The sequence below is a fragment of the Numida meleagris genome, chromosome 13 (genome assembly GCF_002078875.1).
Source record: "Numida meleagris isolate 19003 breed g44 Domestic line chromosome 13, NumMel1.0, whole genome shotgun sequence".
NCBI lineage: Eukaryota > Metazoa > Chordata > Aves > Galliformes > Numididae > Numida > Numida meleagris.
In genome coordinates this window covers 3,068,917-3,094,574 of record NC_034421.1, presented here as the reverse complement: position 1 = coordinate 3,094,574, position 25,658 = coordinate 3,068,917, and the positions used below count along the sequence as shown (strand labels likewise).

The 25,658-nt window shown below is 43.8% G+C and overlaps 1 protein-coding gene across 14 annotated transcripts in view; it reads left to right on the top strand.

The window, feature by feature from the left end:
- The window catches only part of MAD1L1 (MAD1 mitotic arrest deficient like 1), a 380,749-nt gene that overhangs the window by 187,819 nt on the left and 167,272 nt on the right, over window positions 1–25,658 (top strand). For 13 of the 14 annotated variants that reach the window (XM_021412108.1, XM_021412106.1, XM_021412115.1 and 10 more), the window contains one exon: window positions 23,068–23,275. In XM_021412108.1, the coding sequence (XP_021267783.1) occupies window positions 23,068–23,275 (208 nt within the window). Of the gene's footprint in view, window positions 1–21,732; window positions 21,851–23,067; window positions 23,276–25,658 lie in introns of those variants that run through there. The other variant, XM_021412120.1, reaches the window with a different exon arrangement.

Below are 25,658 nucleotides of genomic sequence, written 5' to 3'. Positions count from 1 at the left end.
CGCTGCTGGTTAGTGGGAGAAAAACCCTCTTTGCTGTACTTTCACTTCATTTGTTGCTTGAGCTCATTGGGCTAAGCTATGACTGAACTGCTTTACTGTGTGGGCTGCTAAAGGTCTGTGCTGAAGTGCTGCCCAAATGAATCCTAGGGAAAGAACTATCCCTACAGTGTTCACTCAGTTTGGGCTGTTATCTGGGAGAAAACGTCTTGGTTCTTGTGCATGTGGATAGGCTATGGGAGGTTGTCCTCAAAGCAGTGAGAAACAGGAGTGCAACACCAGTCATGCTCCAAGCCTTGAGGACCACATGGCACTGAATTAGCTGAGGCTATGCAAATATTTGTGCATGCTAATTCTGAATTCATTGTCGTTATTAGAATTAATAGGAATTAGAAGTGTTCCTTGGGATCAGAGAAGAGAAGCATAAACATGTCAGCAAGTTGCAGCGGTTCAAGGAGAAGCAGTTTGTTGGCCTCAGTGGCCCTGATAAATGCGATGTGCAAAGTGGATGTCTAATCAAACAAGGACATGCACAGAACAGACTTGCTAATGTCTGTTAGCATCAGGGACCAGGAGCACACAGGTTCATACTTGTGCAGGGAAATTTTACCAATGTACCCTTTAAAAAAGTTTTTTTTTCAGTGATTCGCACATTGAATATTCAACAACTGGAGCTCTGAATTTTACTGCCTGAGCTAACACCATATTGTTTATTTCAAGCAGCACCTTTCTTGAAGTTCTGCAGAAACTGATTAACATTTGCATAATACATTTAACACAAAAATCCATAATAAATTCATTAATGTACTACTTCTACACCGTCCCTGAAAATATCAGCAGTTGTGTGGCGTTGCACAGCTCATTAGGTGAGCAGAGGGGAGGAAGAGTGAGCACTGAACTTCCAGAACAGCTCTGAAACAGGAGAAGGTCCCTGCACTGAGCACTGCTACCTGAGCAGCAGCGTGGGGAGGGAGCTGGGGAAGGGGAAATGGCCTTCTGGAAAAGGCTGCTGCACCTGTATACGTGCAGCACAAACTGCAAGAGGGCATCGGTGTTAGAGCAGAACTGGTGATGAGCACAAATGCACGTGGGGGTGCTACCATATTGAGGAGGCTGCTGCTAGATTGCACGGGTTGTGCAGGAAGCAAGCACTGTGTCTTGCAGCAGGAGAAGAAAGCTGGTTTGAAACGAGCCTCGTTTTCTGAGCAGTTACTGCTGAACAAACTGGGGCTTTCAAACTTGTTCAAGGCTTGGTTGTGTGGTAGGGGGTCAGTAAAGCAATAATTCTGGGGTTAATCTGTGTGTGTACAGCTGTCATGGGCAGAAAGCATGATGATAAAGACACTGCTCGGTTAGTGTTATATAGGAAGAAGAGTAAGAGTGATTTCAGCTACAGATAAATTTGCAGGTATGTTTTTATTCATAAAATGCTCTCTCAACAATATGCAATGATAGGTGATGAAATGTTAGTAAGCAGCAACTACAGATGACTCTTCTGCAAGAACAGCATTGCACTGGTTTCCCAGAATCAGGATATCAGGGGAAGCTCAGGCTGGATAGACAGACACAGCTGCATTAAACAGAGGCTTCACATTTTCAGCTCCTCCAATCTTACTTATCAGGCAACAGAGAAAAAGCAAAGTTTCTGGAAATAAGAGTGACTGTCCCTTTATAATTTTCTGCTTTTACTGTGTAGTCATTTGATGGCACAGATTAGTTTTCGGTTGTTGGTTCTTTTTCTATAGCTTTTCTGCTGCTTTGAATTCTGCTGTGATGTCACAGAAGCAAAACAAGAATGTCATTTTGAACCAGATAGGGAAAATAATGCATGGGAAGGTTTGTTTACTGAAGCTTTGTGCTTGTCCTTGGATTTCTGTGGCTAAACACCATATTCTTAAGTTAAAGCTCTCTCCATGTTTGGTTTTTAGCTTTTTCATTACTTATCATTTCAGCCTTTGTTTGATGACCCAATTACTTCCAAATTTTTGAAAGCAAAACAATAGGTTACAGTCTCCTGCTGTCCTTGCTTTTGCCACTTCTGTTATAGTCTGGCATTTTGCCACTGGGCTGTGCAAAGTCCAAGTTTTCAGTAATATTGTTCAATAGTTTCCTTCATCTGATAAGGAGACCCTGGTTACAGCCCAGGATTTTTCCTCTGCTACTTGGTATGCGGAATACTCAGCGCTGTCTCCAAGGGACAGAAGGCCGGGATGTCTTACCTAGATTATGGAGAAGAAATGAAGTCAGAGTTCAGCCAACTTTTTTTTTCTTGCATTGAGGAGAAGAAAATCTGCCTGTTTCCTGCCACAGTTGAAGAGTGGGAAGCAGCGGTAACGATGTTAAGATAAACAAGAGAAAATGGAGAGGTACTTTGATGGAAAGGGCAGTGTGATTTGGAGAGATGCGTTCTCCTTATGTGGTCTCTGCCAGGGGGATTCAAGGGTGCAAGATGTTGATATCTTACAGCCCACAACCCTTTCCTTTGAGCAGGCTGACCTACCGCCTGTCTGGAACCTGGAGACAGAGAACTGCGTGAAGAAAAGGAGTTTCCCCTAAAGAATTTTATCAGATAGCAGAAGGGAAACTTGACAACAGTCCGCAAAGGAGCAGTGCTGTCCGTAAAGCCCCGTTGTGCTAAATACCAATGGGAGGATTCCCAGGTGATCTGTCACGCTTCTGTGTTTGCCCAAGCATGGAGGTTGGCACATCAGGAGCACTGCTGCTTCCCGGATCAATGCTTAAGCCTTGCATACTTGAAATAATACAGTGTGCCTGTTCTTTGCATTTTTGGCAGGGCATTTAAAATGAAATAAAAATTCCCTGAAATGTAGTGTGCATGTTGAACACAACAGAAGATGTTTGGTCGAGATTGTGACCTTTCAGAACAAAGCCACTGCTTTTGAAAAAGGACTTCATTGTGATTCTGGCTCTGGTAAGATGAAAAACTTGAAAAATCAGCAACATGAAGGCTGCTCAGCAAGAGTAGTCTCCACAGAGATCCTCTCGTATATTTTTGGTCTTCTTCCAGTGGATATATTCTTTCTTTCTTTCTGTGTGATGCTACCAGGCTTGCAATCAGTAGTAATTACAGAAATTTTCTCATTTTTTATGAGTAAGGGGATGTGAAGAGCTTTTGGCAGGGCGGTCTCATTGAGGGAGCTCAGCTGTGGAACTGCTTTCCCTCTAGACCCATCACAGCTAGAGCTGCTGGGCTCACGGTGATTTCCTTAGGAGTCAGGGGTGCTTATAGGCTGGTGTGCTCAGTGTGCAAGAAAAAGTATGATTAGACATCTGTGAGTTACGATTGATAGTACTATGGTGTGGCAGCATGAAAATTTAAATGCAGCATCAGTGGATTTGATTATGTATAGGTACGTATGTTTGCATGCAAGTGTTAGAATCAGTGGTCAGAGAGGATAAAGATGGTTAAACAGAGAGGGAAGGAATCGCTCAGGATGAGAACAGACATAGGGTGTAGCCTGGGGTGGTTCCCTGGACCTGCTGCAGCCATAGCAGCTGTCAGACTGTTCCTGCGTTCCCAGACTGCTCACAAGCTCGAATGGGGGAGGGTGACTATCTCTTTCAGTCTGGTCCTTTTCAGATGGATGGTGGGAAGGAACAGGGGTTGTACAACATACAGAACAGTTTCCCTGCTGTGTAGCGGCCATGCTGAGGTGGCACATAACTTCCAGGGTGGAGTAATTTGAAGATTGAAAGTGCAATGTCTTCTGGTTTGTATGCTTTCCCAGAATCTCTCATATCTTCTGAGTATGGTGCAGCTGTTGGCATTCAGAAAATGGACCTGTGTCTGCACCTGGAGATTTTGTGTGGACCCTTCTCTCAAGTATCCTAGGGAAAAAATACTCAATGTCCAACAAAGCAGAGCTGTTGGTCAGTTCACCAGTGCCTTCCTCCTGAGCCTTCCCTTTAATCCCCTGCTCCCTCAGCTCCTTGGTATTCTGTTCATCTTAATGCTCCTTGCATGCTTCCAGGGGATCAGAAAGAGACTGAGCCCCTTAGATATGTGTGAATGTTGGAGGTGATGCCCTTCTGCCGATTTACGCACTGATAGCTTGAAAACTTGTTACTGGGCAAGGCTGCTTCTGAAGTATTTATTTCTTGATGCGGTCAGATGAAGATAACGTTGAATTTGCTGCTTGGAGCAGTTAACTCAAAGCCCCCAGAATCCAATAGATTGCCCTGTAGCATTTCCTCATATTCTTTCAGTTTATCCATGAGCCTCTCTTACTCGTGTAAATTCTACATAAGGACGTGGCTCTCTCCATCTGAAAGGATTTCAGTGCTGCATGAAGTCTCCTTGTGCTGGCAGAAAAAAACAGTTGTGCTTTGAGCTTGACCTGAGAGGCAGATAAGATCACCGCAAGATTTCCACAGCAAATGCAGGATATATTCTTCTCTAATGGATTCTTAGTGCTGTCTGGCAAGTAATTGAATTGCTTGGGTAAAAAGGAAGAGGGAACTGGGTTCCTACTCTTTCTTTTCTTCCTTCCTCCTTTTATTTGTTCCCAAATTTTGTGAGTGTAGGAAGTAAATGGTGGTTTCTCTGCGACCCAGGATGTCTGTCAGAGATAGGAGAAGCTAATTAAAATGTTGCTGTATGTACATGGCGTCGATAAGGCAGAATGAACTGATTGCTTCCTTGGTTCAAGGATCTTGTTTGTGTCTTGGCTTCTGTCTCCTCACTGCGAAATGTGCTCCAATAAGTACATCATCCTTTGGGGTAGGAATGAAGCCACTGGATAAATCTTGCCTCTGTTTCTCTCTGGAGTGAATAAGAAAATAAATGCATTCTTCCTCTACTGCAGTTACTAGGGCAGTGTTGCTCCAGCTGGGCCATGGTGAGGATGTAGTTCCTTGCTGTCACATTGTGGGCAATACTGCTATGCTCTGTGTTGCCAGACCAGTGTAGGAGAGGTTAGCACTGACATCTGAGGGGGTTCCATAGCCTCTCCATTTCAGTTCACAGCCATGGGAGGTGACAGAAGCAGAGCAGCGTCCTCCTTTCCACATCCTTTTGTTTATAAGTACTAAGAACATCTTGGTAAGCCAAGGGGATGATGCAGAGAGATAATAACCCAGCCTTTGGTATGTTCTTTGGAAACACTCAGATGGTGAAGAGGTGGTCCAAGCCATGCAGCCTGCATCATTGAAAAACACTGAACAACAGCAAAAGGGGGGAAAAAAAGGATGATCATCAGGGAAATTGCTATAATGGTAAGATAATTAGAACGCTGAATGATTAACATCAGTGTTCTGCATTGGCAAGGACTATGCAAGTTGACATAATAGCCTATTCCATATCAAATGTGTGGTTTTTCAGCATTCAGTTTAACACTTTCGTGTGACTTCAACAGAGTTCACAGCTGAAACAGACATGCTGTTCTCTGGAACTGCTGTTGGTACTTCTGCTCTCCTGTGACTGGGTATTTGAAGGACCATCTTGTTCCCCTCGTGTACTGATTACTGAAGGACAACAGCCTCTCTCACTGTGGAGTCCTTCCAGATGTGAACTATTAAGATCTTTCTGTTGTGCCTGATGAAAATGGGTTTCCTTAAAAAATACAAATAAAGAAGTCCTCTTTCTTTCAGAATATTTGTCGTCTTCTCAAGAGAAAATATAAGTGTTAAAAAGACCTGATACTGACATTCTCTTCTAAAAAGGACTTTATGAATGTCTAAAGCAGAAGATGGCCCCGGTTGTGTGCCAGCTTTAACACTTGGAGAGTCTCCCAGGCATCCCTCCTGTGTGGACCTTTTGTGGTTCCTGTGTTCTGCCCAGACTAAACCGACGCAAGGAGCTGGATTTAGGACTGCATTTAATTACTGTTTTTGTAGCTTGACTGAGTTTGGATGAAAACTTAAAATGTGGAATGGATTATTTCAGTGGTACTCTGTGGTCTTCCATCTGTGCCAGCTGTTGCAAACTGGTGTACACTTTGTTCTTGACTAGTAGCAACCCTATTTTCTCATGGACTGGGTCATTTTGACATTGCCTTCATTTTCACTGGTTGCTTCTCGTTTGACCAGTGTATTTTTTCCAAGATCTGCAGCAGCTTTCCCCTCACTGTGCTTAGTGGCTCTCATCTGCTGCCTGTGCTGGGGCATCCTCTGCCTGGCACGTCCTTCCTTAGGGCCAGTGGAACCCGGCGGTGCTCTGTGGCTGGAACCCCCTGACCTCAGTAGTGCTTTCTTTCCCTCTCACTCTTTTTCTGAGTAAATAACAAAAGTGTTTTCTTCAAAGAATGAGGGAGTACACTGCCAATTCCCCTTTTTGCCCTGGGTGTTCCCTTCCCTGCAAGAAAGGGACTCTGGAAAAGAATTGCAGTCATGCTGCTGTGCCGTGAATATGTAAAAAGTGTTTTGCATGGTTTGTATTTTGTGGATTATTTTCTCTCTCCTTCTGACCCCACCTCAAATGAAATTCCTTCACTTCATCTGTTCCTTTGGGTTGGGCAATCAGCGGATTCAACTGAGGGTTGTTAGGGTGCGGTGGTCTGGCATACAAAGCAGTTGTGCTAGAATTGAGGAGCCAGGGCTCATGGGGAACCAGGCTGGTAACAGAAGACAGAAATATGGCAGGAAAACATTAATTAGGGATCAGATTCAATAACTGTAAAATGATGAGAAGTTTATGATCAAAGTCTTACTTGAAGCGTTTTAATGACACAGTCGTTTAATCCATTTAAAACAGATAGATAAGGAGTTAAGTGAAATCTACAGCAGTTGTCTTTTGGAGCTGTTTATGAACCTGTCACAGACTACACATTGCTGCAAAAGGCACAGGATGGATGTAATAAATGAATAATACATAAAGGCTGGTATTGGTAGTCCATTATATGCTGATTTGCATATGAGGTTGGTAAAACTTAATTTAGAGTGGTTTCTCTTAGCTGAGGAACCACATACATTCCTTTTTTAAATATGTATGTTACTAGCAAGAGTATGGATGAGGGGAAAAAAAAAGAACAGAAACTGTTCTGTGCCAGGAGATTTCCTTCCCAGTAGGTGGATCTCCTCTAGAAGCAGCAGTGGTACGGGATCTTGTAGTGACAAAACTCAACCACTGGCACCTCAACCACTGTGTCATCTACTATAGAATTGTACATCTAGAAAAACTTGCAGGGTTAGAGAGCGCAGGAGTTGTTCCTCGTCTTTCCTTTCTGTGGTTGGACTTGAGCTGCCTTCCAGCCCTCGCTTCATGAGTTAATTTCTCCCTGGCTTTCCTTGCTGAACTGTCTGGAGTCGGATAGCACTGTGTGTGTGCTCGTGGAGCCTGGCTCTCCCTTTCAGGCTCTATCTTTTAGCCACTCAACCACTGTGAGTTACACGATGCCGATTACAGCTAGAGCTCTGTGTGTGTTAAGAGCGTACCTTTCTCTGTTTCTCAAGTAGTCGCTCTCCTCTTTAATAATACTTTCTTAACAAACATACTCCTGAGTCCCTAACAGATCCCACATACTCCTTTGGCAAAGGAGTGCTTTCCTTTCATTAAGCACTTAGGCTCTGTACAAGTGCTTTTCCTGTCTGTGGAGAAGCAAGCAGAGGGGGCTCTTTCACTACTCACAGCGTAAGGCTCGTGGAGCTGCTGGAAGCAAAGAAGCTGCTGCACTGTTCAGGGCAGCACTACAGCGCTGCTGTGTGTGATGCAAACAGTGGCAGAGTTGGTATCAAGCTGGTAAGGAACACGGAGAATTTCCAAGGACTCCAGGCCATCTTGTTTTCTGCTTGCACAGAGAGTTGCTGTCCTGCAGTGGTATTGATTCGTTTTAAAGTAGGGAGGTGATAAATGGGTAGTTCAAGTGGTTTTGGTAGATGTGACTGCAATGGATGGAGCTGTTTAAATGGAGCCTGGAATATCTTCCTTTACCTCACGCTGTTTCTCTTGCTCACCTCGGGAGGGGCTCTGCTGACGTCTTGCAACAGAGCAGTCCCATGGAGAGGCTTTCTCAGTCTTCTTCACTCATGCTTTGAACTGAAATGACCTCCATCCTTTTCCTCTGCCTCCTCTCCCCCCACTGACTTACTGCTGCAGTTCTTGGGGTGCCTGTCACAGCTCTTGAAGGGTTGTGCATGTCTGGGAGGGATCCGCTCAGGTCAAATTTTGCAGATCCCCTGCAGTGTGACACAGCAACCAGACCAACAGTCAATTTTCAAGCAGCCTCGGTCCGCTGTCATGTCAGCATTTGTTCTCCTGGGTACTGTTCTTTCCCAAGCGTTTAGGGACTCAACACTTGAGATCTCGCTTGTAGAGAATAATGTTTAAAACCCTGGACTTAAAAATCGAACTGTTCACAAGTTCAGCGTGGACATGCATGTTACCAATGCAGAGTAAGCAGGTGTGTTCTGAGGTAACACAGAAGTTTTGGTTTTTTAATTTTTCACAGAGAGGCAACCATGTTATGGTCTCCTGTAAGGTATTTGTAATGTCAATTGGAATTACTGGCACTGGCTAGGAAGCAGCTGGGGGAGGAGTTAGTGGACTAGGTTTATCTGTTACAAAAGACAACTTCTAGCTGGCTGCCAAAGTTGGCTATCTCAGTGTGTCAACTCAAGCTGTTCAGAGTGCTTCTTGAGGGCAGAAACATTATTTATCCATTTAATCTCTGCTTGATGGACATGAAGAACCACAGTCATCTTATTGTTACCATGACACGTGCATGCAACAGAAATAATGAGACTACAGGAGTAAATTACGTTTGTTCAAGCTGTCTGCTTGCCAGTTCTGCCTCCACTCTGGAATCCTTCAGGTGCCTCACTGTCTCCAAAGATGCACAGTGCAACAAAACTAGATGATGGATGATGCCTTCAGAGAACAGCTGTGGAAGATAGGTGACTGGCAGCAAGATGTGAGATGGAAACATGAGAAATAATATATTAAAGCTCCCTCAGCAGAAGAGGAACATGTGTGTACACATTCCTTGTAAAATAAATATTCTATGCACATGTTTGAGAGAGACATGCGTGGTTAAAAGATGTACATGGAGATGTTTGTGTTTAATTCTTGAGCTTTCACATCTCTGTCTGTTTCTCTCTTCCTCTTCTGGAGAAAGTAGAAGTACTTTAACTTTACTCTCAGTTTCAGAACCATGGATAACAGTGCTTGTGTAAACGTGGACGTGCGGATAGTTCTTGACAGGTCAAGTCACAGTTGTCTGGCAGAAGTAGGACTTCGTCATAGCAAAATTGGGCCCCGTTGCATTTCTAACCCTGCCTTTTTTGCTAAGAACAGCAAGACAGACCATGAGGCTGCCTGCTGGCAGGGTTGGGAGGGCAGAAGTGTGCGTTTCCTGTAACTAAGGGACAATTCAAGACTGTGTCAAGATGAAATAGACATGCTGATTTTAAAGCTAAGCAAGGTGGCATGTGACAAACTTGTTTCCATTCCCAGATTATTTTGCACTCTAATGATCAAGTTACCCTTTTTTTGAAATTGTACTGTTTCAGTAAGATGGATTATATCTTTATGGATTAGCATGCATGTGTTCAAGTTGTCTTTGTCATAGTCATAATGACGTTTCTGTTAGGGGGAAAAAAGGCACAATCTCAGTGGCTGAATCTTCTGTGTCATTCTTCATCTCCATCACCTGAGAACCTGAGCGGCTCTGCTACAGTGAAATACTAAAATGAACATAGGTTTGGAAGTATTTTTGTATTTAGAGGCACTGATTCTAATATAATTTCTCTACAAATTAAAACTCTCCTTAAGAAAAGATTAAACTGTCAGTGATAACATCTAGGTTCTTGTTATGTCTAAGAGGAATAAATGCTGAAGTTACGGAATTGTCTGGAGGCTTAGAAAGTAAGAGGGAGAATTTATAATATGAGAGAGTGGATGAAAGCAATGGATAATGATTTTTGAATTTGAGAAAGTGGAATGAGTTGAATTAAGAGGTTTATGGCCAAAAAGAGTACTCATTTAGTCTGATCTGCTATATAATGCCAAAAAAGCCTGGAGAAATTTATCCAGTGACTTGTGGTTGCTCAACAGTCTGTTTTCAGTAAGGTATCAAATTTTGGTTTAAAAATAGCAAGTAACAGACGATGTATTGGTTTACCTGATTAGCCTTCACTATTAAAAATTGCATCATTATTTCCCCTTCACTGACTTCAGTATGAGTTGTTGGGTTCTTGCTTTGTCTTTTGTTTGCTGGGTGAAGAGCCATCTAGTATTAGATATCCAATGAAGACCCTGATCAAATTGCTTCAGCCTTCTCAGTAGTAAATGAAATAGTTTTACTTCCATTCATTTTTCATGGTAAGGCATTTTTCGGATCATGTTTCATTCGTGGGCATATTATCACAACTTTCCTTAATTTTCAACAAACCTCTTATGCATGCACATAGCACTCTCCTGTATCCATGATCACTTTATTGTCTATGAATACAGCATTGACGAGACCACTATTGTTTCTCTGGTCCTACTGAGTTTTCTACATAGCTACCTAAAGATTCTTGCTGGTCTCACAGCATTAAATTGGAGGTAACCCTTGGTTATGGAGCATGGCCAAGAGCCCTTCTCACAGCACTGTCTTCCAGAAAGTGCCTGCTGTGTTGTGCACACGAGGCTGTATCCTGTGTTTTAGGATGTCCCACAATGTGTAGAAAACTGTGCTGGGAACAATCAGATTTTGAAGCTACCTTTGTGGTTTTTCTAGTTTCCTATGATTCTGCTGCTGTGTTATCTACTTATTTTGCCCGGAGTGTATTTTCTTATGTATCCTAGAGAATGTGCACTGCATACTACTGGTGAAAAGCAATTCTTATTGGAAATAACTTGGAAATGTCATTGTTAGTTCATCAGCTCACGGTCCATTTAGAAACTGCCATAGTCTTACTTTGCCTTGTACTAGTTTTAAAAGAAAATGTGATTTTGATACTGAGGCAAATATTTTATAGAATTCCCATTCTGTTATGTCAACACAGTTATCTTAATTACTTAGACTTGAAATCTCTTCAAGTGTATTTGACAAGACCTGTTTTCCATGAAATTGTGTTACCTGCTTTTTCTGATCTTTTAATGGAGTTATGTATCAGTCCTCTCTTATGAGTTAAGGGGATTCAGTTTGCTGCATTCTGGAAGCTTCACAAAAAGTGAACAAGGCAGCAGATAACTTGATCTCTATGAGGCGAGCTGGTTAATCGCATTTTTCAGTCTTCACAGTCTATACATCAGCCAGTGCCATCTCATTCTGACTGTAGTAGGTGTGAAATGCGTGGATCAATACTGCCGATGGGTGATTAGTAATTTGCAAACATCAGTAAGTGAATTCGCCTGATTCAGAGTTCTTAGTTGGAGAACAAAGTAGCGAAAAAGTGATTGACTGGGCTGAAGTAATGGAAAGAGATATTTCCTCTCAAGTGAGATGTAAACATTGTTGAGCTCTGTTAAGCAAGAAGATGGCAGAGATTTGTACTCCTTTCACAGTGATTAGAGAAAATAATATTTTTTCTTCAGAAATCATCAACATCAAATATGCTTTTCCATTATCTCTCTAGATCTTTTTTTTTGTTGGCTGTTGACCTGCTGGAGGATAGAAGTGTATAAATTCATGCCATTTGTGTTCTTTATCACTTTTCTTGAGGCCACTTCTAAATGACTTGGGTAGATAGATACTGAACAGTGAATGAGCACCTCAGAATTTATTTTGGGAAGGAGCTCCCTGTTTCTGTTGATGTATCCCATACACATCAAAGACCATCTGGGGGTATGTACAACTTAATGGAAAAGAAATAACTAGTAGTGCCAGAACATGCTGTGGTAGCTGTTGTGTAGGGTTGAACTGCCCCTCTGCCTTGGTGGCTTCTTACCCAAAGGCTGAAGAACTGGTTTCCCAGTGGGAAGAACCAGAAAGCTAAAATTCCTCTTAAGGCACAATTTTCTTTCATAAAAATGTTATGATTCATATCAATGGTGGGGGAAGTGATGATAGAATCCAAGCCTGAGTTCTGTACAGCAGGAAGTGCTGTGTTTTGAATGACGTTTTTGTAGGGTCTTAACAGTTTATAGGTTGACCTGGCAGTCATAACTCTGAGAAGACTTGGCAGTATAATTTGAAATCCTTGCCCCTCCGCGTCTCAGTGCAAAATGTGCTTGCTATTTGTCAGTCCATTAGTGTGGTAAAGTAAAATTGGTGAAATGAAACCAAACAGGGGACAGCTCAGGTGTATTTCAGACCCTTAAGTCGTGCACTGATGTCTGGGTGGTTTTGTGTTTACCAAGTATATTTCAAGATGAACTTAAAATTTGATTGGGGTCAACTTGGTAGCAGTCTGAGTTTGAATAAGGAAGATGTGTTGGAGATGAATTGGTGCAAGTCAGGTTTAGCAAGTTGACAGTCATTTTACTAACAGACCAGTGATTCCAGTGTTACATTCCTAAACCTTTTCCCATATCTTTGATTCAAGCTGCATTTAAGAAGAAATGGATGAATAGCAGTTGAAGCATTGCTGGCAGCCAGGAATTTTCTCCCAGTGGAAGCCAAGGCCGTGTATTGGAGCAGATGGTTGCAGTGATGTACGTCCCCCCATGTGGACAGTTACATACTGCATGTGCCATGTTTGCGATGTGGCTAATATTACTTGTTTTCATTTATGCTGCACCTCTGCACATTCCCTTGTGTCAGAGGGAAAAGTTCCCTCTCTGTTGTGGGAGCAGAAGGTTGCAAACTGGTTTCACTGTCAGGCATTGCTCTGAGCTGGGTCCCTTGCATTGTCTGCACCGTGTGGACGCTGCCCCTCCTTTCCTCCCTGCTCCTCCTCACTCCCTGCATTTAAATTCCTTTCTGCAATGAAGCCTAGATTGAAATTCCCCTCCTAGGCCCATGAATTTATTCACCTTTGGGGACTTTCCAGGCCTCATCAGCACAATGGGTAAAACAAAAACAAGTTACCAGCTCTTCCTTTCTCAGGCCATATGTAACGAGTGTGGAGTATTGATTTAGTTTTGATGCGATGTAGTCTATAAATATGCATGAGGATTTAGGGTTATTTAACTGTGCTTTTTAATTCTCCTTGCATTGCTGACTCTTCCAGTTGAGGCTTTCTTTGTATGCACAGCAAGCTGCTCTGCAACCACGCTGTTCTCGCTGGCTAGGACCTCTCTAATGTTTGTTAATCCTGATTCTGTAGAAACTTCTAATGTTCAAGGAACAGAAGGACACAAAGCAGTTCCCTTTTGCATGAGGACCAAGATCCTCCTGGGACTCGGTAGGGACCACAAGGCAGTCACCACCATAGGGTTAGGAGGAAGGACATGGAGACCTGTCCCATACTCCTGGAGAAGAGGAAAAGAGCTCTGTTCATTGATGTTCCTACAGCTTACTTAAAGAAGGTAACCTGACCAGATGGTGAGAAGGCAAGGAGAAGCTAACGTTTGCCCTGAGGAGCTGGAAGTGAGTGTATCCTCTAAATCGATGCCTGGGTGTTTTAGGTCTCTTACTTGAGAGAGAACAAAGCAAACAAAAGAGGGTTCTGCATATTCAACACATTTAACTGAAGCTGTGGAGTCACTACAGTTTCAGGTGAATAATGTAGGTAGTGGCATGGATAATTAAGAGGCGTACTTACATGTATATACATTCTTAGATGATGGAAGCTCCCTATTTGCTCTCTCACTTCTCCCTCTACAGAATTATCCATTACTGCAGAAATTCTCTCATGGTATCTGGTTAGATGCCATGCTGGGGTGGGGGAAGATCAGCTCTTCCCATGCAGAAGCTGTGTCAAGACAAACATTGCATCACTCAGAAGAGATTGTAGCCATAAGGCGGGGGAGGGGGAGGAAAAGAAATAGAACTGCCAGTTTTTCTCTAGCTTTTCTTCCCCTTGATGTGTTGCAGGGACACATTTTATTTGTTTTCCTCATTTTTATCTTCTTGGCCAAAGCAGAAGGAGGCTGGGGGGCAGTAGCATCTCACAGCGAGAGGCTGCAATGGAGCTTGTTTAACCTGGAGCACGTTTGCTGTAAAACCCACTCGAGCACTGACCGGCTGCTCAGAGACTGTCAGAAACGAATCCTCCAACCCGCTTGCGTCTGTCAGAGCTGCAGTATGATGTGAAAGGGAACTTGGCTTGCTCTTGAAGCAGAGCAGCTCCCAGCTTGAGGCAGGGAAGCTGCTAATGAAAGTGCTAGCTGCCCCGTGCCCTCCACCAAAAGGCGCTGAAGCTGCCTCGTACCCTGTCAGATCTGAGAATACATGCAAGGACATATAATAGTACTTGTATATGCACTAAATTACAGGATCAAATGGTGCTGGAGTGCTTGAGGCCATTGGGAAGTTCTGGTGTTGCTGTTAATGCTATCACTTCAGCAGCCAACCTGATAGACAAGCAGGCAGCATGAGTGGCAGCTCTCCCTGTCACTTATTTCTCAGGCTTTTATATTCTTAGCTGAACTTCAATGTGTCCCGCATCAGATCATGAAAGTGATTGCTTCTTACATCATTGTTATTCGTTCATGTTTCTCTTTATGTAAGATACCATCTGAAAATAAAATACCCTTAGAGGTTTTGTTTTTTCATAATTAGACATAATAACTAGAAAAAATTATTTTGCAGTTTTTCTTTCCTTTCAAAAGACCTGAAGTCTTGATAGAGGAGCCTCTGCTCCCATACGTCACTCTGACTCTTCCCCTCCTGCCTGAGTCGCAAGGATCCTAGGCTAGTGCAAGGATTTGTGATGCTTTTCTCCTCTGCAGTCTCTCCTTGAAATCCCATCTCAGTTCGTTCCGAAGTAGAGCTTTACGAAGAAACACGGAATTACTGAGACATTAAAGTGCAATCTATAGAGCACTGTTGGGAGGAAAAGGTTTGATTGGTTGGATATCTGGATTGGAGTCAATGCTACAAAAACCCTCAATTCCAATATCTTCCATCTTCCTGGTCTATTTGTACAGTATCTGTACGTGCACATTGCATGCACAATAAGAAAACAGAGCAAAGCAGTAAACTTCTTTTAAACTGTATGCTTCTCTGGAAAAATTGGTTTTGGTTTAGCATTTCTCAGCAGTGTTCTTAACCAAAGGTGACTTCATTTGTATGGGAAAGTTGATAGAATGTTTTTTTGGAAGTCAGGTCTATGAGAACCAGCATTTTTCACTGTAAAGTTAATTCTTATCTCTGAAAAAGGAATTTTAAAACGGAAGCTATAATCTCTTAGGGACTGTTTTCTAAATCAATGTTGGTTCTCTTTCCTTTGCCTTTATCAGAGGTTTTGAACCATTGCAGGTCTCTGCGTGCTACCAGAGTGTAAATAGCAGCAACTTCTTAGGAACTTTGTTCACTGGAAAGACAGAAATCCTTGGCTTGAAAAAGTAGAGTAGAAATCCTGAAGTTCAGAGCTCTAGGTGGTAACAAGCTGCCCTTCAGCAGACTGTGATTTTCTTCAGTTTCAATATAAGGAAGAGCTGCAATGCTGCAATTGAAAGGGACAGTGAATGTTTGAATGCATTTCTTTTTGTCTCGATTATCCCAACTGTGTGTCATTCCTTGTCTAGCTGTCCCAACTCTTAACCTTCCCGTTGCATTTATTTGTATCCCAAACCTCATCTGAATGCCCTGGCTTGATGCAAATTACAGGCTTGCATCCTCCAGGGGATATTGCATTTGGAAGTGGGTATACCAAAAAGATCTCCTTTTTAAAACTGTACCTGAAGGGCTTTAGCAGCACGGGTGAGACAATTTATTTTACTACTTGTATTGCAGCAGTGCCTGAGATGTTGCACGTTGTAGCAGAAGATATGGTCTGGTGTTAGAGCAGTGTGATTAGGGTGATTAGAGTTTTTTGTCTGCAATATATCTTAACTCCAACTTCCTCTCCGTCTCATTGCTAATTTTCTGTAGATGCTGCGGTAGAAGAGGGCCATAGGGAGGAATATCAATGAGTACACGTGTGTGGCACATCAGCTCAGGAAGGAAAAGAAAATGGTAGAGAAGGATCTCTGGGGAAGGAGCAGCTCATCCAAGTGTTGGAGGTGGTGGGTGCTGATGGAGTGGGGAAGGGGTTGGAAAAAGAGCAGGATAATTATCCGTGTCAGGGCATGTGAGAGTAAGGATCTGAAAGCAGATGTGCTGGTGGGAACTACAGTGCTTATTAGGGGATAAAGAGACCTAACAGATTGTCACAGATCATTGCTACCTCTGCTGTTCTGGAAATGGCTAACGTGGGTGCTCAGGAGGCTGTAGAAGGGCTGCCTGACCCATGGTGTGCAGAGCAGAGGTCACGTTGTTGGGGCATGAGAAAGATCTTTGTTTTAGGGGGAAGAAGGAGCAGGAGTGGAGCTGTGGAGGCTGCCCGTGTGAATTTCTGCTGCCTGAGTGTGGCGTGTGCGCTGCTGATATATACACGAAGACGACAGGGGGCAAATGTGGGGAAGAAGGTGTAAGGTACCAGCATGTGATCTGGTGGGAACCAGCGAGTCCTGCCCCAACACCCAGCACCTCCTGCTTGTTTTCAACTGTTTGTTTTCAAGTGCATGCATTCTGGCAAAGGAATGAGGAGCAGGTGGCGGTTGTTGCTTATTTGTAAGCTTGCTTTGTCTCATCTTTGCAATCCATTTTTGTTAACGCAGCTCGTGTTCCAGGCTCTGCAGAAGTCCCTTGCTGTATTTACCTTCTGTGTCAGAGGGATGCAGGGCTGGGCACGCGGGGAGTTCCCTGGGATGCGGTTTGCTTTGGGTTTTGCTCTAATCGCTTCAACAAGCCTGAGCAAAGAAACTGGAAGAACAATGCCAAGAAACAATTTCCATTAAAATGGCATTTCCTGAGGAAGGCTTAAGCTTTCTGAGACTGCCTTGTGCCGTGTGGAGCAGTGCCTCCTGTATTTGTTCAAGGGAGCTGAACGCCAAAATGAGTATTCCTTCTAAAATTCTACGTTATTTCTGAAATTTCTTTCTATTTTACTTTTGCCAGCTTCTTTTTAAAGGTAGGCCGGGTGAAGGTGTTCACCTGTGCAGCCAGGCTGCCTCTCCTTAACACACAACTGCAACAGGAGCTGTGAGCACTGGGGGATTTCAGGTGATAAGTCCCAATTCCGCCTTCCTGCTGTTTTCTTTTGGTTTTTGTTTTGGGGTATTGGTGCAGAACTAATGACAAATGATTCTGGATATAAATGACCAATACACATCAGCTACAAGATAAATATGTTGAACGAAGACTTGTAATGATTTGTGGCTTCTCTACTTTGATAATTCAGTAAAAGTAGCAGTGTTTATTACCTGTTTGCAGAGCCCATGTGTACGTGCATAGTTGTTTACTCCTAAATACCACATGTTTTCTGAAGAGCAATATTGCAAAACAGAAACCTGAAGCCTTGGGAAAGGCTTCTGTGCTTGTATCCCATTATCTGCCTTGGAGAGGCAGCAGATAGAAGCAAGTGCCTTCCTCCTTGGCTGCTTTTCAAACACTCCCCTTCCACCACCCCTCCAATTCCTTATTTACACATTGTATCTGTATTTAAGAAACTTTCTCATCTGTCTCCTGCAGATAGATACAGTCGTTATTTGGGATGTTCTTCCAAGGTAACTATTGACCCATCATTCCTTTAAAGCTGATAAAATCTACTAATCTCCTTAAATTGTTTCTATTTAAGTTGTGTGGTGTAGAATAATGCCTTCCAGTCCAGCAGTGTTGAAGACTTTTCTTTTAAGAAGATAGCATGGGAAGAAATGCCTTAGCTGAGAAAGCAGCAGTGTGCATTGCTGGTATTTGGGTGGCACTTGTTCTGTGCGAGAGTCGTGCAAAGGAAGAAATGGTCCTTCCCTGGAAGAGCTTCCAGTCGACAGCCTTTTCTCAGCAGGGCAAGCACAATCTGTTTCATTGCAAGCGCGTAGCGCTTAAACTCAGCTGTCCATATGCTGCAACAGAATTTATTGTGCTGCTCGGAAAGCATCATCTTTTAAGGTTGATAGACATCAGGGCTATGAAAAAATAAGGCGTTTAACTGCACATTGGCCTCATCTATGGTTTTTTTGCTTGCTAGTGCAATAAACAGGAGGAGACTTTGAGAGTGGGAGGGCAGTTGATAGTCCTTGATAGTGCTTGCTGTCAGTGACAGTCATTGCCTCTTTGGGATGTACGAACTTCTTTAATCTCATTAATGATGTTAGACAGACGTACTCTCTGTGATTGAGGCTATTCCCTTGGCTAGCAGTTCCTCCTTCTGATGAGGAATATCTGCAGTAGATTAATAGATCTTAAATGAAATTGTTAAGTGCTGAATGTTTCATCAAACGTAAAGCAGTCAGTGTGGTTTTAAGTACTTTATTCTTACCTGTGGGCCCGTGAAAGTGAAAGCTTCTATAGCTCCTTGAGAAAGACATCCCTGAATTGGGACCGTGCAGTTCTCAAGCACTCACGAGGAGAGATGCCAGATGAAGCTCAGCCCTTTTCAAGGTGCTGTCACTGGCAGCTCTCATTGTTCTTCTGAACAACTGCTCTTCTAAAGGAAAAGTTTCTGTTTTTCAGAGATTAAAGCAATCCTGTCTTCATTCATTGTTTTGTCACTTGACTGACTCTTCCCTAATGGGAAGATTACCAGGGAAGTTTTTGTGCTATAGTTCTAACAGGTACACCAACATACTGACTGTTTGCTGATAATATAAGTATAAAAAATGACATGCAGCATCCGCACAATTATCTCTTCAAGGCACTGTGTTTTTTCTGAACTGGGAGATGGAAGCAGGAGGAAGAGCAGTAGTATCCAAGTTGGCTTTGTACGCCTGTTCTGGATAGCAGATTTGCCCTGTTGCAAACCCTTTTTTCCATAGTCTTTTGTCAGAAAGTTTATTGGTAGCCCCTGGTCTCAGAATTTTTGTTCCATGTCCCAGGGTGTGCCTGGAGCTTACTGCATTAAGGCAGTGCTCGTGTGCTGCATCTGCTGTGGCTGTCTCCCACAATGTCTGTATGACCAGAAGTGGTGGGATGGTGCTTCTCAGCGTTGGAAGTGGGAGTTTCTTTTGTGTGCATCCTAGGGTCATGTCTTGGGTGCAAAATGACACGACTTCACAAATTGCAGAACATATTAACATGTGGAGTCAACAAATCTTTGTGAAATGTCCAGTGCTCTTCTGAGAGCACAGAAAGAGTTTTGCTGCCTTAAGCACCAAATCAGCTAGTTAGCATCTTACTTTCCAGGAATGAATAATTCACTGTGCTGCCAAGTGTCAACCAGACTTGGTTGCAATCAATCAAGATATTTATTGCTTCCTTCTAAAATGGAAACTCTGTGTACATTTTTCTGACAAATCTGAATTACTGGCTCAATGGTATTCCTTGAAAGAAGAATCGATGAATTCCAGCAGTTCTCTCTAGTTCAAGTTATTTACTCTTCAGCATCTCTACAATTGCCAAATTTTAAAGTATTGGGGAGAAAGAGGGGTAAAGAGTGGGCTGTGCTGGGAAACTAGCAGTGGTGATCAGTTTTGCTCTCTGAGAACAGGCCATGATGTGTGATGAGCAGAGCAATCTACTGAGATATCTCTAAATGAGCAGTGTTTTACTGTTGTTTTCCACCAAAGGGATTGCCTATGGGTCATATTTTGGTTCCGTCTCTAAAATGTCTCATGCTTCTGTATACAGCCACCTTGATTATAAGTGGATTTGGATGATTCCAACCTTCAGACCGAGGTTCCACACTTGGAGCATGCATTTCACACCTCTTGGAAAAACTCAATGTGTGTTACGGTGTGTTGCAAGATGCTTTTTTACCTCTACTGAGCAATCACTCCTTGCCTGTGCTGGTTTAGTACAGAAGCAGCAGCTGGAGCTGATCTTGGGCAGTTGCTTTGGGATTTCCAGCTCCTGTTCAAAGAGCCTTGTGCTTGGCAGAGTCCCTTCTCCATGATGCCTTTTGAATGCCACTGTTTGTTCTTCCTCATCAGTGATCCTAGATTAGAAACTATATTCTAAACAGGCAAACGTTTTAGTTCTTCTCTTCCAATGCCTGCAGCACCATTTTCCAGGCTTCCTTTGCAGAGCTGAAGGGTCGAAATTCTGATCCATAAGGCTAATGTACTATGGAGGGAGAAGCATGGAGAAAACCGGCAATTTACATTTTCCAGAGCTAAAGGGATTCCAGGAGGAGGAGGATGTTTGCTTTCTTCAGTCCCAGCTTTCTTACCAGTGTTAGCATTTCATTTCCTTCAAATGCTAGTGTGACTGTAACGCTGCTTTGCTGCCTTCTCTGTTGAGCAGTTTCCAGCCATGACTCTTCCTAGAGCAAGCCTGAGTCACGCCCAACCTTCAGAAAATTGGAAGAACACTCTAAACATTAGAAGTGGTAATGCCATTTTTGTCATCTGGCATTATGTACGTGTGCTTCTGATCCCTTCCATCTGAAACTGACTTTGTGTACGCCATTTCTGTGGAGAGCTTCCCGCATTTGTTTGAGACTCTGTGATGCCAGTAACTTTTGCAGTGACTTTAGGAGCCCTGCGCTTGGTGCAGCTGTGTAAGGCAGCAGGATGGTCTTGAGGCTGAGGGTCGTCTATGAGTTTGTGTTCTCCTTTCATTGCTGCTGTGGTGATGCTAGGGGCCTTTGAACAGGAGACTGCTCCTGTACCTCTCCTCCCACTGCGTATTGCATCTTCATGCTCTGTTGTCTGGTTTTTGGGCTTTCAGTGGTAATCTCTCTTGGGGTTTGCACGGTACTTGGCTTGCTGGGATCCCTGCCTCACTTGGTTTCTTTAGGCATTACTGTAATATAAACCAGCAGCACTAATATTTTAGCTGTAGGGAGAAATGTGCTAGTTTGATCTGTGCTGTGTAGAATAAAGAGAAAGCTACTGCCCCTAGCCCAAAAATGTGAGTAGCATAGCAAACGTATTAGTGATCTCCCAGAAATGTTAAATGAGATGCATTGTACCATAGCCCTCAAATACAGCTTTCATATCACAGAGGGTTTTTAAGAGATTTGCCTGTCTCAGTGTAGCTTCAGATGGACACGCTCAGGAGGGCTGGAGAGCCCTGAAAATGAGGGTGAGCTTCAGAGCTGAGTTTCTGAGCTTGATTTTTTCCAAGGGTGCATGTTTTAAAAGGAGAGCATAAATAGACTGAAAAAGCTCTGAAAGACAAAGCACTGCAGCTTCTTGGCAGTGCTTTGCAGAAAGTCCAGAGAGATATTTTAAGAGTAAATAACCAGCAAAACAAATAGACTGGTGCTGCACATGTTAAAGCAGTCTCAGCATGGAAGGGAACAGCAGTCTGAGTTCGTAGGGTTTTCCTTCCCTCTTGGATCCTGCTGGTCTGTGTCTTTCTGTTACGCGTGAGCTTCTGCAGTGCTGGTGCAGTATGAGATCGCAGGTGCTCCCTGCTCGAGCCAAGGAGAGAGCTCTGCCTGACACTGTGGTGGTGCAGCCTTGCTCTGCAGCTCTGAGTGTCGTTTTTGCCAACCAGTGTAAACAGCACCACAAACTTCAGGTTTCAGTCTCTCCTCTTGAAAGGCAAACAGGAGTGTAAGGAGTGCCCTGGCCTGCTGCAAGAGCAAGTGGGGAGAGCCCTGAAGGGCAAATAGCACCAGGAGTTAGGCTGCCTGCAGTGGGAACTGCTTTGTAAATGCCAGTGTGATGCTGGGGAGAATAGGTCTGATTGGCTTTCTGCTCCCTCTGTTAGGTATCTCAGGGCTGCTCCTTCAGTTCCCTTCAAAATACCTTCAGGCTGAAGCAGTCAGTGGGTGGTGTTCTCTCTAGGTCCTGCTGGCCCCTTTGTCTCTTCCTCTCCATGGAAATGAGGTCACAAAGCCCCATTGCTGTGGGCCTGCGGGTCCAGTGCTGCCCCCTCCACCCAGACGTCCCTGAGCACCACAGGGCTTGAGGTGCTGTGAGAGGTGTCACCACCAGGTATGTGATGGGGCATGAAGAGCACTGCTCTGATGGGAACACCCAGCTGGAGGGACTGCCCTGCATCTCCATGCCTTGCTTTCCCAGTTCTGTGTTGAGTTAGCCCAAAGTTCCCTAGTCCTCTCGTGTTAGGAGATCTTCACACCCACTCTTTGCATGGGATGTATAGGGACCATCTCCTCGTTTTGGTGAGTGCACGAGCCTGGTCACACTGTCCTTGTGGTACATGGATGGAGTATTTTGAACAGCTGCAAAATATGTTTGTTAGTAGAGTAGTATGGGGTCTGCCACCAGCAGCATTTGGGGTGAGGTTGTTCAGTCTCTGCTTTGGTTTGCCCCCAAAAAACATGAACATTTCTAGCACATTATTTATGAAAAGTAAATGATGAAAATGGGATAATACCTACCTCATGCTGCTCTTGATGGTTAATTAATGTTTACAAAATCACTTCAGGTCCTGAGATTTAATTGAAGGAAATATATTACCATATAAAATGCCTTTTTATACAGGCAGTGCAATAGGATTTCAGAGTGCTGGGGAAGCCAAGATTAGCATACGCTTTACTACTTTTATGGTTGTGAGGCTTCCCATAGTTTCTGTGAAAATTGTCTCTCTGAAATCACAAATATAAAATCAGTGTTTTCCTCTCACTTTGAAGAAACGTTAATCTGCTATCTTAGGACTTGACTATTTAAACAGCTATAAATACAACTAACCTCTGAGGAAAGAGAAGAGTAAAATGAATTATCTTTTGACTTGCTTGGGGTGAGCTGATACAACTTGCTAATGACTCCACCACTGCAGTCATATGGATGTTGCTGGCTCGTACTGGTAATAAATTAGGCTGGCACTGGGTGTCCTGCTGTAGTTTAAGTATGCATTTGCATGTTCATTATAATCTCCTTCTATCAAGAGATTTAAAATACAGCTATAAAACTTCATTTCTGGAGTTAAATTTAACAATGGAGGTGTCAGCCAAGGAGCAAGCTCTGTTGAAGGTTGTGGGTTTTTTTTTTCCTCTTCCAAGTGTAGCAAGAGGAAGAGAGGCAATCCTGGTTCAGCTGGTCTGAGCTGTTGGAATAACACATTATTACTGCATAAGTGTCACACCTTCTGCTGTAATCTTTTTTCATCTTCATACAAAGAGGGGTACAGTTGGGTGGTCTTGGAGTTGAGATCTGTTACTCAGTTTACTTCTGTTGTTTCTGGCACACAGGGTGACTATGACCCCAGCAAAACCAAAGTGCTTCATTTCAGCATGAACCCAGCAAGCCTGGCCAAGCAGCAGCGCAAGGAGGAGCAGCAGCAGCTGCAGGAGGAGTGCGAGAGGCTGAGGGAGCTGGTGAGGGTGCTCGAAGCCGGCGGCTCCATCCATGGGAATCTGGAAGGAGTTGGGAGCTTCCAGTCACCGCAGGAAGTTGCAGGTAGGCTGCTGGCTTCTAGGCATGAGCATGTTCTTGTTCATCCGCATTGCCGTCAGTTTCTCTGGCAGAAGCAGATGGAGACATGGCAGACTGTGTGCTTGCTGGGGTGGTTATGAGGAAAATGAAGAAAAGTGGGGCTGGTGCAGGAGGGTGAGGGTGTGGCAGCAATCCAATGGCAGGCTGGTACAGAGGGGAGGTGGTAACGATAAACAGTAATAATCCATATCATTTGCTGATGAGAAATGAATTACCAGTACAGAAGCTTTCCCAAGCTGGTGCTGCCAATCGAGTAAAAGGAAATATTTCCTTCCTTTCAGGGCTGCTCTAGCCCTTGAGGTAGTACAAACAGCAGGAAATAACTTTCGTAGCTGCAGGGAAGCAAGTGGTTGAAATCTTTTCAGACCTGGCTTAAAACAAATTAATATTGTTTATCAGTGTATATGTGCCCCATTAATCACAGTTACGTTCAATACTCCATGAAAATAGAGTACATCTTTCACTTTGCTAAATACATTTCACAGAATCTGTGGCTTTCCTCCAATACAGTCTTCCCTTCACAAGCACATGTGAGGCTTTTTAGTACAGTAACCCCAACCAGCACCTCCAGATGTGCTCTCAGACTCTGTAAATCAAGGTAAGGATATCAAAAAAATGTGACCCATCACCTACAAGACTGTGAGGTAGCTGAGCCGAGTCCAGTTGTGCTGCAGAGCCCGAGAGACCTTACTGCTGTAATTCTCTCACATATGCTTTGCCCTCAAAACATTTTGTTAGAGAAATGCAAGAGAGCTGTGAGGAGCTGACCCGACGTGCTCCAGCAGCATGTACGTGGGCAGCGTCCGGAGGTCAGAGTGCTCTCTCAGATGTGGTGGAGAGGGCAGAGCTTTCCTCTTAGGCCACGTGTGTCAGAGACTTGAGACCCACAAAGCAGCAGAGCCCTGGCTGAAAGAAAATCCTCAGAACAAAACATCTTTCACTGCTGTGGCACGAAAATCCTCTGAAAGCAGCTTGCTTGTCTCTCCACTGCTGAAACAAAAGTATTTTATTACTGCTAAGAATGCTTGTTTCAGTATCTCATAGTGGAATGTGGTAGTATGTAGCCTTAGAAATATGATGGTGGGAAGCATAGATGGGGTGGTTTTAAAATGAAGAGCTGATGATGTGCTGGAGGTAGTGATGGTTTGTCTCTGTGGTTCGTGGATGCTCCAACAGATGCATAAGCATTGAACACTTCCCAAACATTTAAGGAAGGCCATCTTTGCCTGTAGGAGCTTCCAGTCTGAGATCCCGGTGGGATTTTAAGCACTTCTCAGGGATGGTGTTTACATTACAGTTTGCATTTGAAATTTCACTGGTGTTTAAATTACAGTGGATGTGGCTGCCCAGTGCCCTTGCCTGTCACTTTGCCTGGCACAGCTGATGCTGCAGAGCCCACAGCTGGCACTGCCCCTAAGCCCCGAGTGGAGAGTGATGGTCAGGGGCAGAGACTGCAGAGGTGAGGTCAGCTCTGTGTCTCTGCAGCTGATGAATGAGCCTCTGGGGTATCATCTGCAGTAATTAGACCATTTCTTCTCGGGGAGTGTGTTGCTCACGTACGCCTTCTGTGATTTGTTATTCATAATTATTCTGCTGCCTTTCATGCAGTTGCTTTTAGCTGTTCATGAGGCGTTCCTGTGCTGGGATGTTACCAGGTTTGTCTTTAGCTCATAAGGGATTCATTTTTAAAGCTGCTTTCTCTTTTGCCTTTGATTCTGACAGGAAAACAAACAGCTCCCTGGGTGTCAGTGTGTTTCCAGCTTCTATATATGGTGCTTTTTTTCCTATTGCCCCAGTCCTGTGCTATGTCATTCTGACTCCAGCTCAGCTGGGGAAGAGCATCGGTTGCAGAGCCTAGCAGGGTCAGAAATACTTGGGTGGGTAGTCTCTTGCCATCATATATCACAATCACAGGAGGGCCCTCTGCATTCTCCAAGTGCCTTTAAGTGCTTATGGAAGTGTTTCATGAAGAAAAAAATGGGGGGAAAAAAGCTGTAAGTGAAGGATAGAGGAGCCCTGTGGATGACTCTTTGAGATCTGGTTATATAGAAGGATCTTGGTTGTTTTTTTGTGTTTGTGTTCATCACTATCATTACTATAAACAATCCTACACCCTCCTTTCCTGTGCAGGGAGCATTCAGCAGCATGGTCTGATGTTAAAGACCCTGTGTATGTTAGTGAGGATGTGCAAGGGATGCTGAGGATGTTACGGCACTATGATTACAAGTCTGCACAGCATATCTGAGCTGCCTTTAAGTTGGAATGCCAGCTTTGGCTGCCTTGCTGGGGCAGGGCTGAGCTCCTCAAGCATGCTGTGCAAGCTCCATCTATTACTGCGTTGATTCTG